General features: G+C 40.5%; 1 protein-coding gene across 1 annotated transcript; it reads left to right on the plus strand.

Annotated features, from left to right (window-relative positions):
- Positions 1-392: 392 nt before the first annotated feature.
- LOC311291352 (uncharacterized protein) lies at positions 393-20,848 on the plus strand. The gene is made up of 4 exons (XM_084410344.1): positions 393-522; positions 8,108-9,191; positions 19,609-19,712; positions 20,161-20,848. Exons 1-3 carry the CDS (start codon positions 489-491, stop codon positions 19,673-19,675), a joined length of 1,185 nt encoding a protein of 394 aa, XP_084266470.1. The 5' UTR covers positions 393-488; the 3' UTR covers positions 19,676-19,712; positions 20,161-20,848.
- Positions 20,849-22,135: the final 1,287 nt, after the last annotated feature.

Genomic DNA, 22,135 nt, shown 5'->3' on the forward strand with positions numbered 1-22,135 from the left:
TAGAAACAGAAACAGAAATAGACCTCCTCCCCTAAAAACATCAACCCTTAATAAACAACAATGTTGGAAATCTGTTTTCAAATACATACATTTAATTTGTGAATTAGCATCAGGTACTTTGCAGTAGAGAGACAAAAATGCTTAGATGTTACAAATAGTTTAAAAACAAACTCAGTAACTGATATATGTTTGATTTTGGCAGATCAGCTCCTCCCACTGGAAATACATCATCAGTGAAGCTCCTCCCACATTAGTCACATGGTCAGTGAAGCTCCTCTCACAGCAGTCACATGGTCAGTGGAGCTCCTCCCACAGCAGTCACATGGTCAGTGAAGCTCCTCCCACAGCAGTTCACCAATAAATGCTTGAAATTTCCCATCAGCTACAAGTGAAGACGAGCATCAAAGCATCAGGAGGAGCTGAAATCTGCACAGACTGAGTTTATTAAAGAGGACAGAGAGAACGTGAGTGATCCAGAACCCTGCAGGATGAAACACAATGAAGATCCTGAAGAACAAAGAGGTTGGTGTTTATACTTCTTTTCATTTATGATGCTAAAAAACATTCATGCTATAAAGCTTCAAGCGCTTCATCACATTTACATAAACAGTTAAACTGTGAAATGGCTGCAAAATGTTCTGTTTAGAAAAAAAAAAAAAAAATCTTATTGATTGTCAACATCAGGTCAAACTAAATATTTTGTTACTAGTTTGTTTTATATTTATTTAATATAATAATGGATCCTAATTTGCAACGTTTCCAGAATTTTAGACCTTTTTCTATATACTTCATTGTTATTTATTTTATTTTTATAGGAATAACCAGTAATGAAGTAAATGAACTTTCCAGAATGGCTGACAGGGTTGTAAGCATAACTCAGATTTATAGTTACTGATGAAGTTGTATTTCTCAAGTTATTCAAGGCAAGGCAAGGCAAGTTTATTTATATAGCACATTTCATACACAATGGCAATTCAAAGTGCTTTACATAGAAGAAATTAAAATAATAAAAAGAAATAAGAATAATTAAAACAGTTTAGAAAAATAAAAAATAAAATACAGTACAAACAGTCGGACGAACATTGGCACAGTGCTCATTCAGTAAATGCATAGTTAAACAGATGTGTTTTGAGTCTGGATTTGAAAGTGACTACAGTAGGAGCACATCTGATCTCCTCTGGAAGCTGGTTCCAGCTGCGGCTGGCATAATAGCTAAAAGCAGACTCGCCATGCTTAGAGTGAACCCTTGGTATTTCAAGCTGATATGATCCTAATGATCTGAGTGATCTGTTGGGTTTATATTCAGTGAGCATATCTGCAATGTATTGAGGTCCTAGGCCATTGAATGATTTATATACCAGTAATAATACTTTAAAATCAATCCTAAATTTAACTGGGAGCCAGTGTAAAGACCTGAGGACTGGTGTGATATGTTCATATTTTCTGGTTCTGCTCAGAATCCTGGCGGCAGCGTTCTGTATGAGCTGCAACTGTCTTATGGTCTTTTTGGGAAGGCCAGTGAGGAGTCCATTACAATAATCCACCCTGCTGGTGATGAAAGCATGCACAAGTTTCTCTAGGTCTTGTCTGGAAACAAAGCATCTAATTCTTGCAATATTTTTCAGATGATAGTATGCTGATTTAGTTATTGCTTTGACATGACTACTGAAACTAAGCTCTGACTCTAGTGTCACACCAAGATTCCTGACTTGATTTTTGGTTGTTTGACCCCTAGAGTGAAGGTATGCGTTCACCTTGAGAACTTCATCTTTGTTTCCAAACGCAATGACTTCAGTTTTGTCTTTGTTTAACTGAAGAAAGTTTTGACACATCCAACTGTTGACTTCATCAATGCATTGGCACAGGGAGTCGATGGGGCTGTAATCGTTAGGCGATAGGGCTAAGTAGAGCTGTGTGTCGTCTGCATAGCTGTGGTAAGCAATTTGGTTCTTTCTCATTATTTGGCTCATTGGGAGCATATACAGGTTGAACAGGAGTGGCGCAAGAATTGAGCCTTGAGGGACTCCGCATGTCATGGATGTCCACTCAGACTTATGGTCTCCTATACTCACATAATAACCTCTCCCATCTAAGTATGACCTGAACCATTTTAGGACTATCCCAGAAAGCCCCACCCAGTTTTCCAGCCTGTCCAGAAGTATGTTGTGATCGACAGTGTCAAATGCAGCACTGAGGTCGAGTAGTACCAGCACTGATAATTTGCCTGAGTCAGTATTTAAGCGAATATCGTTTATTATCTTTATGAGCGCTGTCTCTGTGCTGTGGTGCGGTCGGAAACCAGATTGAAAATTGTCAAAGTATCCATTCGAGCTTAAGAATTTATTCAGCTGATTGAAGACAACTTTTTCAATGATCTTGCCTATGAAAGGAAGATTTGAGATCGGCCTATAGTTGCTTAATATGGTCTTATCCAGATTGTTCTTTTTCAGGAGGGGCTTGACAACTGCAGTTTTCAGGGAGTTTGGAAAACTCCCAGAGAGAAGTGAAGCATTTACCACTTCTAGAAGATCTGCTTCTAAACTGTTTAACACACTTTTGAAAAAAGATGTGGGAAGTGTGTCAAGAGCGCAGGTTGATGTTTTAAGGTGCTGTACGGTTTCTTCCAAAATTTTGCCATCAATTTCTTTGAAATCAGACATAGTAACTACTTTCTCAGGTGGTTTGATCTGTCTGACCCCAGCGCAAGTCAAGGATGTGCTGATCACCTTTCTGATATTATTGATTTTCTCAGAGAAGAAAGAAGCAAACTCACGGCACTTGCTGTCTGAGAGCATTTCACTGGGAATCTGGCTTGGGGGGTTTGTCAGTCTCTCTACAGTAGCAAAAAGAGTGCGTGTGTTGTTTAAATTGCTGTTTTTAATATTTGAGAAGAAAGTCTGTCTAGCTTTGCCTAGTTCCATATTGAAAGCATGAAGGCTGTCTTTGTAGATGTTATAATGGACTACAAGTTTTGTCTTCCGCCACATGCGCTCTGCTTTTCTGCATTGTCTTTTCATATTTTGCACTGCTGTTGAGTTTCTCCAAGGTGCCTTTTGTCTGCCACTCTTCTTCCTGACTTTCACAGGAGCAATATCATCAATTACACCTTTAACTTTTGAGTTAAAAGAATCAAGGAGAAAATCAACAGAGTCTGCAGATATGCTTGGTGTTAAAGATATAGCCTTCATAAATAGGACACTAGTGTTCTCATTTAAACATCTCTTCTTGACAGACACAGATCTAGCTTCAGTGGCAGGAGAGATCAATATATCAAAGAAAATACAGAAATGATCAGACAGTGCTACATCCTTAATAACAATCGATGAAATGTTTAGACCCTTACTGATAAGTAAATCTAAAGTGTGTCCACGATTGTGTGTGGGTCCATGTACATGCTGAGTCAGATCAAAAGTTTTTAAAACAGTTTTGATTTCTTTTGCCATATTGTTTTCTGCATTATCTATATGGATGTTAAAATCTCCAGCAATGGCAAAACAGTCAAACTCTGAGGTAATTGTTGATAACAGTTCTGTAAAGTCCTCAGCAAAGGCTGGAGAGTATTTTGGAGGCCTGTAAATAATGAAAAGTAAAATGCGTGGAGCACCTTTTAACACATTACCAAGATATTCGAAAGACAAGTAATTCCCAAATGATATTTGCTTACATTGATAGATATCTTTAAAAAGAGCAGCTAGACCCCCACCTCTCTTAACAGCTCTGCAGACACTCATAAAAGTAAAGTTAGGAGGGGCTGCTTCATTGAGGATTGTTGCACTGAAGCTGTCTTCTAGCCAGGTTTCATTTAGAAGCATAAAATCCAGGTTGTTTGTGGTTATTAAGTCGTTGACTAGAAGTGATTTATTTTTAAGTGAGCGAATGTTTAAAAGAGCTAACTTAACAGACTTACTTTTCCCCACAGCAATATTAGTTTGACGTGTAATAGGCACCAGATTAGTTGGGTTTGCTGTACGGCTATTGAAGGCCTTAGACTTTCTATCTTGTAATAGAACAGCAATAGAGAAAGATACAGGCACACTGGGTTCCCGCTTGTTTTGTAAACATTTGAGAAAGTTACTGTTATCAAAACGGGGACCCGACACATATCACTGAGAGCTGGTATCAGTTGTTTTTGGTTCACCTCGAGCAGAAGGAGGAGGGTGTGGGCCCTGGCGTTGTGGCAGAGGCCGAAGAGCTCTCACAGGAGGAGGGGGAGGGCGAGCTGGGCCCGCAGGCTTTGGTGGTAGTGGTGCCTGTCTTTTTTTTGTTGGTATCTGGGGGCTTGCAGCAAAAGAGTGGGATAGTCTGGTTCCAGCATGCACCAGTTCTTCCATTTTCTGTGAGAAGCACAGTAGTGGCGTTGCAGGGGAGAGGGAGAAAGTGTCTGGTGAAAGGGGCTGTTGCTCTGGTGTTATAGGAGGCTGTAATATGCTGTCCTGGCTTCCCTGGCTGTTTTCCAGGAAGTCGTCCTTGGGTGCTGAATCTTCAAGCAGTTCTGATATGGCTGTCTGTGGTGAGCTCTGTGTGCAGGGCTCTGCTGAGATTGTGTCCGTGAGCAGAGGTTGTTGTGGCGGAGTGGTGTTATCATGTCCATTTTGCTGCTGAAGTGAAGTCCCGTGGTCATTCATACTGTGTCCAGGTGTGTGTGTGCCGTTCAGATTGAGTGGATTGGCACAAACCGCAGAAGGATGATTTAGGGAGAAGTAGATATTGTCCTTTAACACTCTTGAATCAAGTTTGTTTGGGTGATGGCCATCCCGATGAAACAGTTGTCGTTGACTCCAGAAAAGATTGAAATTGTCAATGAAGTTCACTGCTTTTATATTGCAGGTTTTTTGCAGCCATGTATTAAGCCCAAGCAACCGTGAAAACCTGTTTGTTCCTCTTGCTGGTAGTGGTCCACTGATGAATGTTTGAACTTTCAGTCTTTTAAGTGTTTCAAAAAGTTTATTGAAATCCTTCTTAAGGAGTTCTGACTGCTCTTTATGAATATCATTCTTCCCCACATGTATGATGAGTCGATTAGCAGTCTTATGTTTCATCAGAATGTTCTGAAGTTCCCTGTTTATATCAGAAGTTGTTGCTTGTGGAAGGCAGCACGTAGTTGTATCCCTGTTGCTAATGTTTCTGATTATGGAGTCCCCCACTATCAGAGTCCTGGGCTCGGCTGCGCTCTGAGCTGAGTGCCGCTGTCTGCTCGACCTTGAGCGCCAGTTAGCATCAGTGTTAGCTACTGGCCTATTCAGTCTGTGTTCGATCACATTCATCACATTTGTGGATTCCTCATTTACATTCATTAGTACTTCAAATCTGTTCTCAAGATGTATAGGCAGTGGTAGCAGACCAGTGTTTGCAATCCTTGTCAGAGCTGTATCTGGGGTAGAGGATGCTACTGCGGTAATATGTGATGCTCGTGACAATCTGATGTCTCGAGTGCCTTTGGGTTTAGCCCTGTTTGTGCCATCGATTAGTAAGTCGATCGGCTTGTTTCTCTACCTGTCGAGGAGTACTAGTTTCATGGGACTCACCGGTATGCTGAGGCTGTCCATGACGAAGCTCTGTTGTGTGCTCCGTCTGGTTTGGTAGTCCCGTAAGTAACTTTGTTTCTAGAACTGCAATCCTTTGTAAAAGTCTGTGGCAGTTGGTGCAGCAAGTAGATTCCAGAAGAGGCATTTTCTCTTATCCTTGTAGGCAGTTGTGTTTTCCTTTCCCGGTATGTAAGCTGGTCGGGTAAAAGAATTCTCAGTTTTTGTAGTAATCCAAACTTTGTCGTATGAGCACTGTGCTGATTTGCTGAAGTTAAAATTAGGTGATAAAAGGAAATAAAATAAAGGAAATAAAATATAGAAAAAATAGGAGATAAAATGTAAAAGCGATAGAGCAAAACGCGGAGCAGTAAGCAAGAGCGTCCGAACAGTAGCTGAGCAGCAGAGAACAGTCAGGGCTCAACACTAGGTGCGTGTCCACTACAGCGGCAAAACTCCGCTCGGTGCCGCTGGCAGCGCTGTAACGTCTCCGCTTTGGGATGTGTCTGTTGCGACTTGCGAGTGTGTTTAATCAAAAAAAATTTCAACACACGGACAGTATCAGCGATGCACGCGATTACATTTAGAAATAGACAAGCTTTGATTCCAAATGCTCCAAGGAAAGACCCTTTCAATTTTATAAACTTTTATAAACCCAGCCATATCACAATGAAAACATCCACAATAAAATATTTAACATATATATATATATATAACAACTGCAGAGCATCTAATTTGTAAACAAAATGATTTACGCACTAAATCCAGCATAAACTCTGGCACAATTTGCATGTTTTTAAACTCTCAAAACAGACGTCACATCCCGAACCTCACAGCAATTGGCTGCCGACCACGTTTTTCGCTTGATATTTGCATAAAGTCGAGAACTGCCCAACCTTTTGACGCTCTCGGTCGCTCTCAACGCTTTCTCCGGTCCGCTGTCAATCCCAAAATGCACTGCGCGAGCGTGAAGCTCGACTTCCATAGGAATGAATTGAAAACGCCAGAGTTTCACCACTTGCTCCAGGAGCTGCGCCTGGATGACGGCTGCTATCAGTGGAGCTTCCGCCTGTCCCGCCGCCCAGTTTGATGACCTGTTGTCCCGCATCGGAGTGAGGATCACCCTCGCCCCCACATAATCTGTAATTTATTTTTGTATTGATGATAAAGTGATTAACCTGTCCTGTGATTTTTTTTTTTTTTCTTTCTCACACAACACTGTCCAGACACAAACTATGTTCTTATACACTAAAATATATTGGTTGTCTTTACATTAGAATAATAATGTTTCATATAATCTTGATTTATATATGGAATAAATAGCATCCAATACAAAATGAATATGTCTCATATATTGAAATCAAGTTTTTATGTGATAAAAGATTTACTTTGTTTTTACTTCACCACGTGACAGCAGCAAGCAGGCTCCTGATTGGTTAACGCGGTGCGAATTGACGCAGAGGTTCAGATTTTTCAACTCGGGCGGCAGACGTGAATTCGCGTCAAACACGTGAATGCACAAAAAGCACTACATAAAATCATTTGCACGTAACGTGCTTAGCGCGCCAGGCGCTCAATTCGCGCCATTATTCGTGTCTACCGCGCCGCGCTCTACGCCTCATTCGCACCGCAGGAATTTTTTACGCGTGTAACGCCTCTTTGCATTGACTTAACATTGAAATCACTGTTCTTGTCCTACGATTATTCACTTGTCCGACTTCAAAAAGTTACTATATGCATATTTTTGATGTTTATCCCAGGGCATTATTTACCTTTATAAATGCCATTTTTTTATGTTATTCAATCTATGCATCATTATTCATATCATTCTTACATTTGATCAAATTAAATTATCATAATAAGACACTATAGCGCTGTTACTAGGGCTGTCCTCAACCAAAGATTTTTCTGGTCAACTAGTGGTCATTAATTTAAGCGATTAGTCATATCATTTATAAATCATAATAATGAGCTTTTAATTGCCTATAACACAGCCTAATCAGCGATCAAGCTCACACATAAAGTTTGCCACAGCGCATTGACAAACGTATTATGATTATAAATGTGCTGGTATTTCTCATGTCTGCGAGGCAAGTCCTATACGCTGAGTTTCGGCTCATTTTTGTGATGTGCTGCAATTCACGAGACCGAGACGACAGAAAGTGCATCTGACTGCTTTCATTATTTTACAAAAGCACATGGTTCTGTTGTTATTGTGAGTTTACACAAAAATGTTAGAAGTTCAAACATACTGTTATTCTCCACTAATGCAGCATCTAGTCAACAGATTTCTACAGACACCGAGCTTGTGTTTCTCGTGTCCCACATTCACATACATATCAATAGAAGTCATTGGGGTGAAAGGTCTAGTGTGACCGTCCCTCAATAATGAAAAGGCTTCATTTTAAAAGTTGGAGCCAAAATCATGGCACTATTGTCTATTTTTTAATGTTGAGTTTAGGCTAGATAATTGTGTTGATGATCAAATCAATGTGTAGGTCACACTACACAAACATGGGATTTGTGCCTGTAATGTTTAAAATAATAATAATTAGAATATTTACTGACTTTTTCTTTCATTTCAGACCTGATGGAAGAGAGCGAGGAGAGTGAAGAACTGAGTGAGGTGGAGGAGGAACAGAATATCAAACCTGGAGGAAAATCGTTGAGTCGCTCAAAGAAGAAAAAGACAATTTTACAGAAAAACAGAGCAGAGAAATCTTTCCTCTGCACTCAGTGTGGAAAGAGTTTCACAAACAAACATAGTCTTGATGTTCACATGAGGATCCACACTGGAGAGAAGCCGCACTCATGTGATCAGTGCAGGAAGAGTTTCACACATTTAGCTCACCTCAAGAGTCACATGAGGATACACACCGGAGAGAAACCATTCACATGTGATCAATGTGGAAAGAGTTTCACGCAATCAGCTCACCTTAAGAGTCACATGAAAATCCACACCGGAGAGAAGCCATTCATGTGTGAACAATGTGAAAAGAGATTCACACAGAAAACTGAACTACAGATTCACATGATGATCCACACTGGAGAGAGGCCGTTCATATGTGATCAGTGCAGCAAAACATTTACTGGGTCATCAGCCCTAAAGACACACCTGAAAGTTCATATGAAGGAAAAGCCACATTCATGCTCTGTTTGTGGAAAGAGTTTTTCACGACTGCAAAATTTACATACACACCAGAAAATTCATACTGGTGTAAGAGCTTATTTGTGCTTCGAGTGTGAGAAGACTTTTATTTCAGCAAACCATTTAAAACTGCACCAGAGAATTCACACCGGAGAGAAACCTTACAAGTGTTCACACTGCGACAAGAGATTCAGTGTGTCAGCCAATCTGAAAACACATGAGAGGATCCACACCGGAGAGAAACCTTACAAGTGTTCACACTGCAACGAGAGATTCAGTCAGTCATCAAATCTGAAAACACATGAGAGGATCCACACTGGAGAGAAACCTTACAAGTGTTCACACTGCAACGAGAGATTCAGTCAGTCAGCACATCTGAAAACACATGAGAGGATCCACACTGGAGAGAAGCTGCACACGTGTGATCAGTGCGGAAAGAGTTTCTCTATTAAAACTCGCCTGAAGCTTCACATGAAGATCCATGAGGTGGAGAAACCACATCACCGCAGTCTGAGATCACGGTAAGTAGTTCATCTTTATGCGCTGAGCAAACAAAGTTGGTTTCCTAACAGCCACGATATTCACTCAAAAAAAAAATTATGTCTAAACATAAGATTTATGCATTTAAATTGCATATAGAATTTCCACCCATTTGGATTACATAGTTTTGACATAAACCAATTAATAATCTAAATGTGATTCATATTTTTAAGTCATATATAAATGAAACAGATAAGATTTACGTAATTGTATTAATAAACTGAATGTGATTCATATTTGTCAGTCATATCTAAATGAAACGGGTAAGATTTATGTAATAATACACAGAAAAACGCCCATGTTAAATTAACACTGCTCAGTGTTCATGTGTGTGCACACTACAGAGTTAAAGTACCAGTAAGTTAATGAGATAATTAAGTAGTGATTGAGCATTAATTATGAACACCTGCTGTTAACAAGCAGAATCACTGAAGGAAAGAAGAGAACAGAAAAAGAGACGAGCAGAAACACAAGAACTACATCTGACTTCAGCCTTAGATGAAATCAACTGAAGAGAAAAGACGACATTAAATCTGTGAAGATCTCAGCAGAGGAGGATTAACCCTCATGTGGTGTTCAAAATCCTATAACACCTATGGTGTTCCCGGTCAAAAATGACAGGCCTATAAAAAATAGCTTATAAATCACTCATTTAACCACATTTTCACCCAATCTTGGATTCAATCTTTTTGTCAACTTGTTTTCTGTCAATTAGGACTGGTTTTATATTTCTATTTGCATCTAATTAATTGTGGGCCTCATTTATCTGAGAGTTGGCATCTAATTTTTTAAGTAAAAAAAATCATTATTTTTGAATAATTTTGGAAATATGAAAAAAATATGAAAAAATATTGGTTCTGTAGATCACACTAGTCTACTTTAATGGTTCACCAGGAATTTTGTTTTGAAAAACTTTTATTTTGTAAAAAATGGCACATAGTCACACTTGTGGTGTTCCCGGTCAAAAATGACAGACCTATAAAAAATAGCTTATAAATCACTCATTTAACCACATTTTCACCCAATCTTGGATTCAATCTTTGTATCAACTTGTTTTCTTTCATTTAGGACTGGTTTTATATTTAATTTTCAAACAGTTTAATTGTAGGAGTCATTTATCCGAGCTTATGCACCTCAATTTTTGAGTGAAAAAAGCATTATTTGTTAATAATTTTGGCAATATTGAGAAAAATATTTTAAAAAACTACACTGTTGATCACACTAGTCTACTTTAATGTTTAACCAGGAAGTTTTTTTTTTTTTTTTTTTTATGATTTTATTTTGTATAAAATGGCACAGTGTCACACTTGTGGTGTTCCTGGTCAAAAATGACCGGCCATTAAAAATTTAATGTAGAAGATCACAAAACACAGCACTTATATTTTGCAATGCTTTTATTTTGAGAAAAGGGGTGCACAGTAACACTTGTGCTGTTCCTTGACAAATCTAACCATTGTGACATACAAGAAAGAACACATTAACGCTGTCATATAGAGAACACAAATCAAACACTTCTTTCAGTTTTCCAAATTATGAACTAACCAAAACGACAAACACCAGGTCTCTGTGTAAACTCATGCAAATGACTAACAAAAGCATTTTTAAGGTAACTTGCAATTGGTCATTTTGTGCCACTTATGCACATGACTGACAACAGCATAATCTATGTGCCTTGCAAATGTGCGCTCTGCATTTGAAACAGACAGTGCTTGTTTGCACATATTTTGGGGCACACAAAGTGCATCTCTTCCTTTTCTTTCCTCTGCCTGTGACAGTTGAAGGACCTGTACCTGCTGTTGGTTCTGGTGTTTGTATGTCTCTCACCAATGTAGCAGAGGGCAGTGCTCGTGGTATGTGTTGGCGCCTCTGTATCAGGGGGGTCACTATGGATTTCCCCAGCTCTTCTAGGAACAGCCTCCTCTTGAAGGTTTTCCCCTCTTTCCACCCTGGATTCACCTCCATCCATGCTACAAACGCATTGTACGCTGACACATCGAGGATGTTAAAAAACAACATCATGGGCCATCGTAGCGTTTTTCTCTTGCAGGAGTATGTGCCAGTAACCTTAAAACACACACACACACACACACACACACACACACACACACACACACACACACACACACACACACACACGCACACACAACACAATAATTATATTACCATATTAGAGAATTGTAATATTACATTATAAAACAATTAGGCAATAAACAAAAATTTTAAAAATAACATACCTTATCAAGGTTATCAACTCCCCCTTTGTTTTCGTTGTAGTACAGGATGGCTTCTGGTTTCTTGTCCTCCCTGGTACTCACAAGAGCATCTTTGTGGAGAGTTGACATCAATAGGACATTTTTCCTCTTCTTCGGGCAGTATGACACAAGTGCATGTGTGTCGGTGAACTTGGTGGAAAAAAGATCCCTGTTTATGTTGGTCACTAGTGCAGGAGGAAGCTCCGTCTTGTTCCTTCTGATTGTCCCCACCATGGTGTTTTTTTTTTTCAGTAGCTCTTTGCCGAGATTATAGGAAGTGAAAAAATTATCGCATAACACTGTATGTCCTTGCAGACCTTCTGTCATATCAAGAACAACTCTCTGGCCCTGGTTCTTTTCTGGAACACCACTTGACGGTTTCCCTGTATAGACCTGAAGATTCCATGCATAGCTGCTTTTAGAGTCACACGCTGTCCAGAGCTTTATTCCGTATTTGGCAGGTTTGTTGGGGAAATATTGCTTGAATCCACATCTGCCTCTGAAAGCAACTAAGCGCTCATCGGTGACTACTGGACCTGGATTGTAGATGAGTGGCAGCCTCTCCACCCACTTGTCCCAGAGCTCTCGAATTGGAGCAAGCTTATCGTTTTGATGGCATTGAGGTCTTGTCTCTCTGTTGTCAAATCGGATCACCCGTGACAACATGTGAAATGTCTGTTGTGACATTGTGGCTCGGAAAATTGCCCGACCTGTGTCTGCCTCCCATAAACTGTCGGTGGATTCATTTCGGGATCTGTAGACCCCAGCCAGAATCAAGAGACCCATATATGCCTGGATGTCTGTTGAATCAACCATCTCCCAGTTATCTTTGAAGACTCTTCTCCCCTCCAAATTAGTCATGGATATGACTATGTTTTCAATTGGCTCCGTCACAAACAAGTTGAAGCATGATTTTATGTCATCAATTCGGCATATGGCATATCTTGTTAGCCCTGGCGTCTTCTTCATGACATTTTCAGCAGAAAACCTGCCTTGCCTCATAGGTGGGGATGAAGACCAGGACAAATTTCCATCTTTTGACCAAAATTAAACGGTATCCTCAGCTGGGCCCTCATCACCAGAAGACTGCTCCTCATCAGTTTCTTCAAGCTCCGTAGCCAATTCAGTGGTGCCTTCCTCTTCTGAAACATCTTCTTCTAAAACATCTTCACTGCAAGATGCATCCTGCATTTCCTCCTCCTCACTAGTTTCTGAATCAAAAATCTGATGAATAACATCATGTGCAGAGAGCTGCTTTGCCATTGTGCTGCCACAAATGAATGACAAGCAAGGTGCTGTCAGGCATTTATATGCCTGTGCTATCACATATTTGTAAATATCGTCTGGTTCTGTGTGAGAACATCACAGTTCCAAAACAAAATGTCATAATATTTTGTCTGGAAGGTGTGATGAAACAAGAACATGAAAGAGAGATTCTTTTGAAGCAGGGTCACTGCAGTCACAGCCAGTTTGTGCGTGAGTGTGAGTTTAGGTGTGTGAGTGTGTGTTCGAATATGGTAATGTCAGATTGACGAATGGATATTAGATTAAAACATTTTCACTGTGAAAAAGAATGTTTCTTTCAGAAAATAGTTTGTGTGTGTGTGTGTGTGTGGCATACATGTATCCATGCATGCACATGTCCAATGGCTCTATGTCTGCAAGCACACATATACATATGTGAACATGATAAACATGCTCCTGACAACTCAATTTTTCTCTAATTTTCAGTCTCCCCCATTCACTTTCAATGACCAGGAGCTCGGATAAATGACTCCTACAATTAAACCGTTTGAAAATGAAATACAAAACCAGTCCTTATTGAAAGAAAACAAGTTGATAAAAAGATTGAATCCAATTTTTGGTGATAATATAGCATAACAAGTGATTTATAAGCTATTTTGTGTAGGCTGGCCATTTTTGACCGGGAACACCACAAGTGTGACTCTGTGTCATTTTGTACAAAATAAAAGCATTTCAAAAAAAAATTCCTGGTTAAACATTAAAGTAGATTAGTGTGATCAACAGTGCAATTTATTTTCATATTTTTCTCAATATTGCCAAAATTATTAACAAATAATGCTTTTTTCACTCAAAAACTGAGGTGCATAAGCTCGGATAAATGACTCCTACAATTAAACTGTTTGAAAATTGAATACAAAACCAGTCCTAATTGAAAGAAAACAAGTTGATAAAAAGATTGAATCCAATTTTTGGGGATAATATAGCATAACGAGGGATTTATAAGCTATTTTGTGTAGGCCTGTCATTTTTGACCGGGAACACCATAGGTGTAACAAGGTGAAAAAAAACAACAAGAAAAGAAAAGTTGTTATAGTCTCTGTGAACAAAGTCCGGAGGGGGTGATGGAGGAACTCACGAGGTTAGCCGTTTGTTGGGTAACCAAACGGAGCAAAAAGACGCACGTATCCGCTCACGGAATGGCATCGCAAGCCAACACACCTATTCCCTCTAATTACTGGCCGTAGCAAGTACTCGAGAGGAAACAGGTTCCACACGTAGGCTATAAAACCTAGCGAACGTGTTCGGTGTCGCCCAGCCCGCAGCTCTACAAATGTCTGTTAGCGAGGCGCCTTGTGCCAGAGCCCAGGAAGCGGCAACACTCCTAGTGGAGCGAGCCCGCAACTTGGGTGGGCAGGGCTCACCCTGGGACTCATAAGCCCTGGTGATAGCATCCACTAGCCTGAGGGCTAACCTCTGCTTGGAGACAGCCTTCCCCTTTGCTGGCCTCCATAACAAACAAGGAGCTGATCTGAGGTCCTGAAGCTTTGCGTTCTGTCTATATAAACCCGGAGGGCCCGGACGGGACAGAGAAAGCTAGGGCTGGGTCTGCCTCCTCCTGGGGCAGCGCTTGCAGGTTCACTACCTGGTCCGTGGTAGGAACCTTGGGCACATATCCGAGCCGGGGTCTCAATATAACATGAGAAAGGCCAGGCCCAAACTCTAGGCATGATTCATAGACCGAAAAAGCCTGCAGATCCCCTACCCTCTTGAAGGAAGCCAATGCTAACAGGAGCGCTGTCTTAATGGACAGGATATTAAGCTCAACTGTCGTCAAAGGCTCAAAAGGAGGACTTTGGAGCGCTCTAAGCACTAAAGTTAAGTCCCAAGAGGGTACAGGGTGCAAATCGCGAGGTGGATTTAGCCTCCTAGCACCCTTGAGGAATCTGATGACCAGGTCGTGCTTCCCACGGACCTACCGTCAACTACATCGTGATGTGCGGCTATTGCAGCAACATACACTTTGAGAGTGGAGGGAGACAGCCTTCGCTCCAACCCCTCTTGTAGGAAGGAGAGCACGACTCTGACCAGGCAAGTTTGTGGGTTCTCCCCGTGGGAAGAACACCAGCCGACGAACAGGTTCCACTTCAGAGCATAGAGGCGCCTCGTAGAGGGTAGGTCCCTCCTCAGAGGAATCGGCCAAGGAGGGGCTGTCGCGAGGAGCATGAGTTCTGGGAACCAAGTCCGTTGGTCAATACGGGGCCACCAAAAGGACCTGCTCCTCGTCCTCCCTGACCTTGCACAGGGTCTGTGCAAGAAGGCTCACTGGGGGAAACGCATATTTGCGTAAGTCCCAGGGCCAGCTGTGTGCCAGGGCATCCGTGCCGAGAGTTCCTTCGGTCAGGGAGTAATACCACTGGCAATGGGTCGTGTCCGGAGAGGCAAACAGGTCTACCTGTGCGGCTCCGAAGATTCGCCAAATCAGCTGGACCACCTGGGAATGGAGTCGCCATTCTCCCGGAAGGGGAGGCTGACGTGAAAGCTCGTCGGCCACATAATTGAACTCCCCTGGGACATGAACGGCACGAAGCGCCCTCAGATGCTTCTGACTCCATAGGAGGAGGTGGGAGGCGAGTCGCGACATATGACGGGAGCGTAGACCACCTTGTCGGTTGATGTACGCAACGGTCGCAGTGCTGTCCATACGGACCAGTACGTGCTTGTGTTTGAGAAGCCCCTTGAGGCGACACAAGGCTAAGCGTACTGCTTGCAACTCTAGGCAGAGAGAGGAAAAACTTCTGCAGATTTAGGCATGTTTGGCTTGCCATATTGGTACCAAAAAGCTTCCGTACTGCCAACATTTTTCACACACATCCAGGCACTTTAGAATAGCCCAGGAAAGTGTGGCTGTCAAGTCTGAACCTTCAGCATTAGAACACACCATTATAGTAGGAACTCAGCATCATTTTCAGAGTACAACAGCCCTCTCTCCGATGTAGCTCTCGATGACACACGGCACGCTGAGCGCTCAAGCCTGCAGGCAAGGCGAACAACGTGCCGACGTGGTCATGCTTTCATAAGAAAGCATAAACCACCCATGAACACAGTCTCAGCATGTTTGCGATGCGCTAGAGGAGTAGGAAGCTCGTGAGGGTCTTTCACCTGGCGAGACGTTCCGCACTGTAACCCTCAGACCACCAAATGCCCATTAACCAAAGTAGTCCTCTTTTTAGAAAAGGAACTAAATTGGGGAACAAGCAATTGGGACTCAACCTCGTAGAGGTACACGAGTCTCGGCCGCACATCTAGAGCGCCGAATGACGCGTGCTGAGTTGCCGTGACAACCCGCGCTGTCAGCCGGCGCTCGACGGCACACGGCACGCTGAACGGCTCGATCCTTTAAAAAGGGGAGACGAACAACGTGCCGACGTGGTCATGCACTCATGAGAGAACATGAACCACCCACGAACGCAGCTTCAACACACTGATTAGGCATGTGAAACAGCGGTCGTGGCCGTCAATGAGGACAGGAAACTATTGCATCCAGAAACACACGAGTGAAACGTCATCCTGAAAAGGACGCGATCTTCACTCGGGTTGCTCTTTCAGGAAGAAAGTACTCTCTTTATTGTGCTGAAGCACACAGGGATCCAACCCGGCAACACAGCGGGGAAACTGCAAGCCCGCTGTGTGCACTCAACCGTTTACCAGCTGTGAAAACAGCTTTTGAATTAACAGTGTAGACGCACCCGGCAGACAGGATTCGCGTGGTCGCTGAAGCGCCGTCTCACCAACACAGAGAGATCCCCTCCTGAAACAGCAGACTCGTAGAGCGTAAGAAAGATACAATCTTAAGCTCATTCACTCAGAGAGGACACAACCGGTCGGCTCCGAAGCAAAAAGCATTTGTTATACCCGCACTAGTAGGCGGGCTGCGGAATGCAAATGTTGCATGCCAATGTAACGAGGCGTCGGCCTCCCCGACGAGGCGTCGGAGTTCCCTGATGACGAAAGGGAACTAGTATTTTCAGGAAAAAGATAATCTTCTCCAGTCAAAAATGACATGAACACCACATGAAGGTTAAACAACTCCACAAACATCATTACCAGCTTCACTCATTACTAACCAGACTGATTTGATTTGATTTCCGTTTTAATGAAATCAATAGTTGTATTTTAAAGTCACCATGATGGTGGTCAGTGTTTGCTTTAGTTAGGCTCTTGACCCTTGACTCTTTAATGATAAATTTTCTCTGGCTGCTATGATTGTGTGTTTATAAAAGCACAATTGTTGTAGCAAAAAAAGCCAAGAGAAAATTAGATCAAGTGATGTTGGCTGTTTATTGATGATGATGATGACGATATAGTCATGTAATTGCCTGAATCCCTGATCTTATTCAGTGTCTAATTCTTTGATTATAGGACTTATGGTTTTAATATTGTTTTATTCATAATAGAAGTCATTTGATTGATAGAAGTCAAATGTTTTCAGTTTTTCACAGTCTAGTACAATATATAAACTGTAAGTCACACTTAATGAGAAACTTTCTCGTAATTACGATTTTTTCTCGTAATGAGGAAATTGATCATAATAGTGAGTTGTCTTAATATTTCCAGAACATAAATCTCATAATGAGATACTTTCTCATTATCACGTAGGACTGGACTCAAGCGCAGAATGAGTGTTACTGGTTTTAATAACAAAACCGATGAGATATAAGATGGAGTGGCCATCGGGAGAACCGGGAGGATTCCAGGGCCGGCAGACTCGCCTGTTTTCTCTTTGTTTTGTGTGTCCAAATCTGCTAAACTGACAAACAAGCACACAGGAACAGGCGACTAAAGTAGTAGCTACATGTACTGTTGTGCATTTGGCAAAAACTTTTATCCTTAAATGTATGTATGTAAAGGAATTCTTTTTTATTCAGTTCAGTTTTTTTTTTTTTTTGATATTTTAAATATATTTTCAGTGATTTTAGCCTTTTGACTTATTTTAAATGTGATTGTGGTTTAATACAGATAATCCTGGTGCTGAGGGAAGTGATAAATCAAAAGAGACAGGGACAGAGACATTGATCTTCAGAGAGACAACAGCAGCCAGGCATAGGGTCACTGAGCCACAAGCAGTGAGTGTAGATGAGGAGACTGATTTTGCTTGCCTCAAAGGACCTTAAAGGAATAGTTCACTTCAAAATGAAAAATCTGTCATTATTTACTCACCCTCAAGTTGTTTCAAACCTGTATGAATTTCTTTCTTCTTTCCGACACCAATGACGATATTTGGAAGAATGTCGATAACCAAACAGTTGATGAACCTCATAGTATGTTTTCTTGCTATGGAAGTCAATGGGGTACATCCACCGTCTGGTTACCGACATTAAAAGTTTTCATTTTTAAGTGAACTATTTCTTTAACATGTTTTTCAGTTATCATCCTCAACAGCCACAGAAACATCACATAGCAAAAGTTTATCAAGGAACGTATAAAACCAACTACAAGTGATTGACATGTAATGAAAAAAACTACTTTTCTGTCCTGTTCTTTGTGTCCTGCATTTGCACCGGTTGCTGGTGGTAGTCCTTTCATAAAGGGAGGTATGAATGCATGGAAACATGTTCATCAGAGGATTGAGGAAATGAGAAAAGTAATGCCCACAGAGATGCTGCAGATACTTACTTTCTAATGGCTAAAAAGGCAGATGTGAAAAGTCTATTGACTGGCAACCAAATGTCTTTACATTATGAACAAGTAAAGAATAAGCACCAGGTAATGGAGCGCAAAGTAGATGTTACAAAAGTCATTAGATTTAGTGACAGAGGAGATAAAGCAGAGGCTGCTTATACATTGGATGATTATACTCTTGAGCAAGTATGATATGAGCCTTCAATGGCACTTGAACACTTGTATTAAACAAATCAAGAAACACCATGACACTGGGGCAAAGGGCAGAGGCTCTCGTGACTTTCCTTTCAAAAGACATCATCTATAAAGTTGTGGATGTCATCAGCCAAATTACAAATGCAAAATGAAAATTCTGTCATTATTTACTCACCCTCAAGTTGGTTCAAACCTGTATGAATTAAAGAGCACAATTGCAGATGAGGTTCAACAGGTAGGCATGTTTTCAGTCCAAATAGAGACCACCCAAGATATAACCTCAAAAGAGATATATGTTACAGATGCCATCCATGAGCGATTGTTTGCTGTGATGGACTGTGAAGAGATGCTCAAAGAGACATTACACAAGCTAGGTATTGACATCAGCACATGTGTGGACAACATGCAGGGACAATATCAAGGGTTCTCTGCATTTCTCTCAGAGCAATCTCCTACTGAGGTTCATGTCGGATGTGATTCTGAATCTGGTTCTGGCAGACACAACAGGCAGTGTTGTAGAAAGTACTTTTCTCTCTTTTCATTGCTTTTATGATTCTCTGTGAGAAACTGCAATATTGTTAAGCGTATGCAAAGGTGGGAAGAGACAAGTAACGGCAAACGTCACAGAAGACTGTGCCCAATAGGGGGAACCGGGTGGTGGGCAAAGGACAGACTCTCAATGAGGTCTCTGGGTGTTTTGGTAAGCCTCAGGATGCTCTGTATGTTGACCTGCTGCTGACTCTCGCCTCAACTGAGGAAGATATGAGTATGAAGCCAACAGTGAGGGTCAAAGCAAAGGGATACACTGAAGCCCTTCTAAAGAATTAGACAATCCTCACGGCTCAAACCTTTTGACCGAATTTGAGCACACATTCCCCCTCTCCAAATAACTATGTTATATAATAACTATAGGTTTTATATTTTTCCCCCTTTTTTTACATTTGATTATTCTTAATGCAGAATCTGAAATATGTATTATTTCTCGCATCTTGTCTGTTGGAAATGAAACTTGTTTGTGTTTTGACAGAGCTAGCAGAAAGCATCTGGATGGAGAGGACAGAGAGAACATGAGAGATCCAGATCCTGCAGAATGAAACATCGTGATACTGAAGAACAAAGCCTTAATCTCAGGTGAGAAACAAATATTTGGTGCATGAAGATTCTGAACAGAAACAGTGGATTCCTATGAAACATTCACTGGGCTTGAATATCCACCCGCTAATAAAGCAAATCTTTTCTTCTTCTGTGAATTTCTATTTAAATATTGAGCAAGTGAGGTCATTGGCTGCAGAAGCAGCAGCGGCCAATCAGCTTGTGCCGTGTAGGAAATTATGCGATTGCTTACAGATTACATGTCAAGCCTGCGCCATCTAGAGTTTCACGACCAAAATAGTGATTTATAACACAAATCATCTTCAGGACATTAAAATAGATCATAATCGTGAACCGCAGTTGTCGACCAGATCTGATGGGATTAAAATGACTATTGAACTCATCAGTGATCTTGACTTTGGGCTTCACTTTTCACTTCACGCTTGTCTCTCATTTGAAATCTCACATGATTTAATGTTTCTTTTAGACCGGATGGACGTGAACAAGGAAGAAAAAACAGAAGCCAATAAATCTGTCTCCTGCCCTCAGTGTAAAAAACGCTTCACATGTAAATCAAGGCTGAAGATTCACATGAGATTCACACTGGGAAGAAGCAGCTCAGGCTTTCACTCTGGAAAAACATTTCCTTTCAATGTGTTCTTGTGCTCTCATAGTTCAGAGGGCTGAAGAAGACGCCATAACACTTTTAAGAGGCATTAATCTGATATTCATTTTTAACTTGTTCTTCATTGTACTTTCATTAGAACATCTTTTTTATCTTCTACTTCTATTCTTCTATGCAAATGCAAGATATTCATGTAGTTTTGAAACTGGCGACTTTTCTTCTTCTTCTTCTTCTTCTTCTTCTTCTTCTTCTTCTTCTTCTTCTTCTTCGAGAGAGAGAGAAATCTGTCTCATTTATTTTTACTTAATGTTTGTATTTGCTTCAAGTAATGATAGATTAAACTTATTTTATCAACAACTTATTCTTTTTTATTCTTGCATCAGGAACAATTTTAGTTCTGAAAGCCATGAAATATCATGTTTGCTTTTTGAGCTTTCCATGTGGATTTCAGGCGTATAATCCTTGACTGAGCAAATATCTTTAAACAAACTTTAAGTTGCTGAAGTTATTTTATGGAAATATCTGTACATAATAAAATAATTCCAAACCCAATAACTTTGCTCTTGTAATCCGGCTGTGAGTGAAAGTGAAGTGTGTTACAGTCATTAGTTTATCAAAGTGGATTTCTGAACTATTATTATGAACATGAATGAAGGATTTCATATTTTGTTTATCTTTGCTTCACAATTTAACACATCCTCACATTACGAGCTCATAAAGTGGAATGTTCATAACGAACATCTCAGTATACGGTGACATATTAAACACAATTGCAGAGGTTTTATTAAGAAAATTAGTAGCAATCATTCAAAATGTAAAAAAGATGCTAAAAACAGGAATGAACAGACAAGATACAAGAATCACCAAATCAGCTTCATCACACAGAACAGAGAGAGGAATATAATAAACAGTCTGTCTGAATTATCCTTTACAGTATTTAATATACCAACCACAAGAAAATGACCTTGAACACTGTAGACAAATATCCATAACATCCATATAAATTAAAATAAATATTTAAAAAAATGAAAGCACAAGTTGAAGAAATGTCAATGCTTTCAAAAGTGGACCAAAAAAAATAAATAAATCTTCATCAAATACTGCCGTCTCAACAATAATCACAATCACTGCAGGACACATGTGGACAGATGATAGAGACTGTTCAACATGATGGCTTTAAATCACTTTCAAAAAGGAAAATATGGTTCAGTGCAACATGTACAGCACAAGTCTGTCAGATAGGCTACATAAAATCATAATGAGAACATTATAATTGTGTGCTTGTAACATGGATTTTAATGGTGAGACTTTTGGTTTTTTAAATCAGGCTCTCAAAAAGTACTTAAAAATGTGGATTTAGATTTTGGATTTAGCCACCTATTATTGTGCAACAGGCCACAGGCATTATCTCACATTTTGAGATGTTTCAGAAGCACAAAAAAAGAAAAAGAAGAAAGAAATAAACCTGATTGATTAAATCTAAAGCCTTTGACACACACTTTTAATCTTTAACATCCTTCCCTCGAGTCATTTTGACCTGAAATTCATTTTTAAAATGTATTATAACATTGTGTGTTGTAAGAGTGGCAAATGGCATGCTTGAAAGCCCAAACTCAGACAATGAACACCCATTTGAGACTACTTCAGTATAAATGGTTGAGTAGACAATATATCACTCCAGTTAAGTTACATCACTTCTACCCGAATATTCCTGACATGTGTTACAAGTGTAAACAAGAAAAGGGAACTTTATTTCACTGTATGTGGGAATGCACTAAAGTTAATTACTTTTGGGTTAAAATACTTAATATTATAAGCCAAATCATTAGTAAAGCAA

Source organism: Rutilus rutilus (assembly GCF_951802725.1).
Source record: "Rutilus rutilus genome assembly, chromosome: 6".
NCBI lineage: Eukaryota > Metazoa > Chordata > Actinopteri > Cypriniformes > Leuciscidae > Rutilus > Rutilus rutilus.

Coding starts and splice junctions, on each gene's coding strand:
- LOC311291352 (XM_084410344.1), top strand. CDS start 489: ATGAAACACAATGAAGATCCTGAAGAACAAAGAG. Junction 523..8,107: donor AGATCCTGAAGAACAAAGAG/GTTGGTGTTTAT, acceptor CTTTCATTTCAG/ACCTGATGGAAGAGAGCGAG. Junction 9,192..19,608: donor CACCGCAGTCTGAGATCACG/GTAAGTAGTTCA, acceptor GTGTTTTGACAG/AGCTAGCAGAAAGCATCTGG.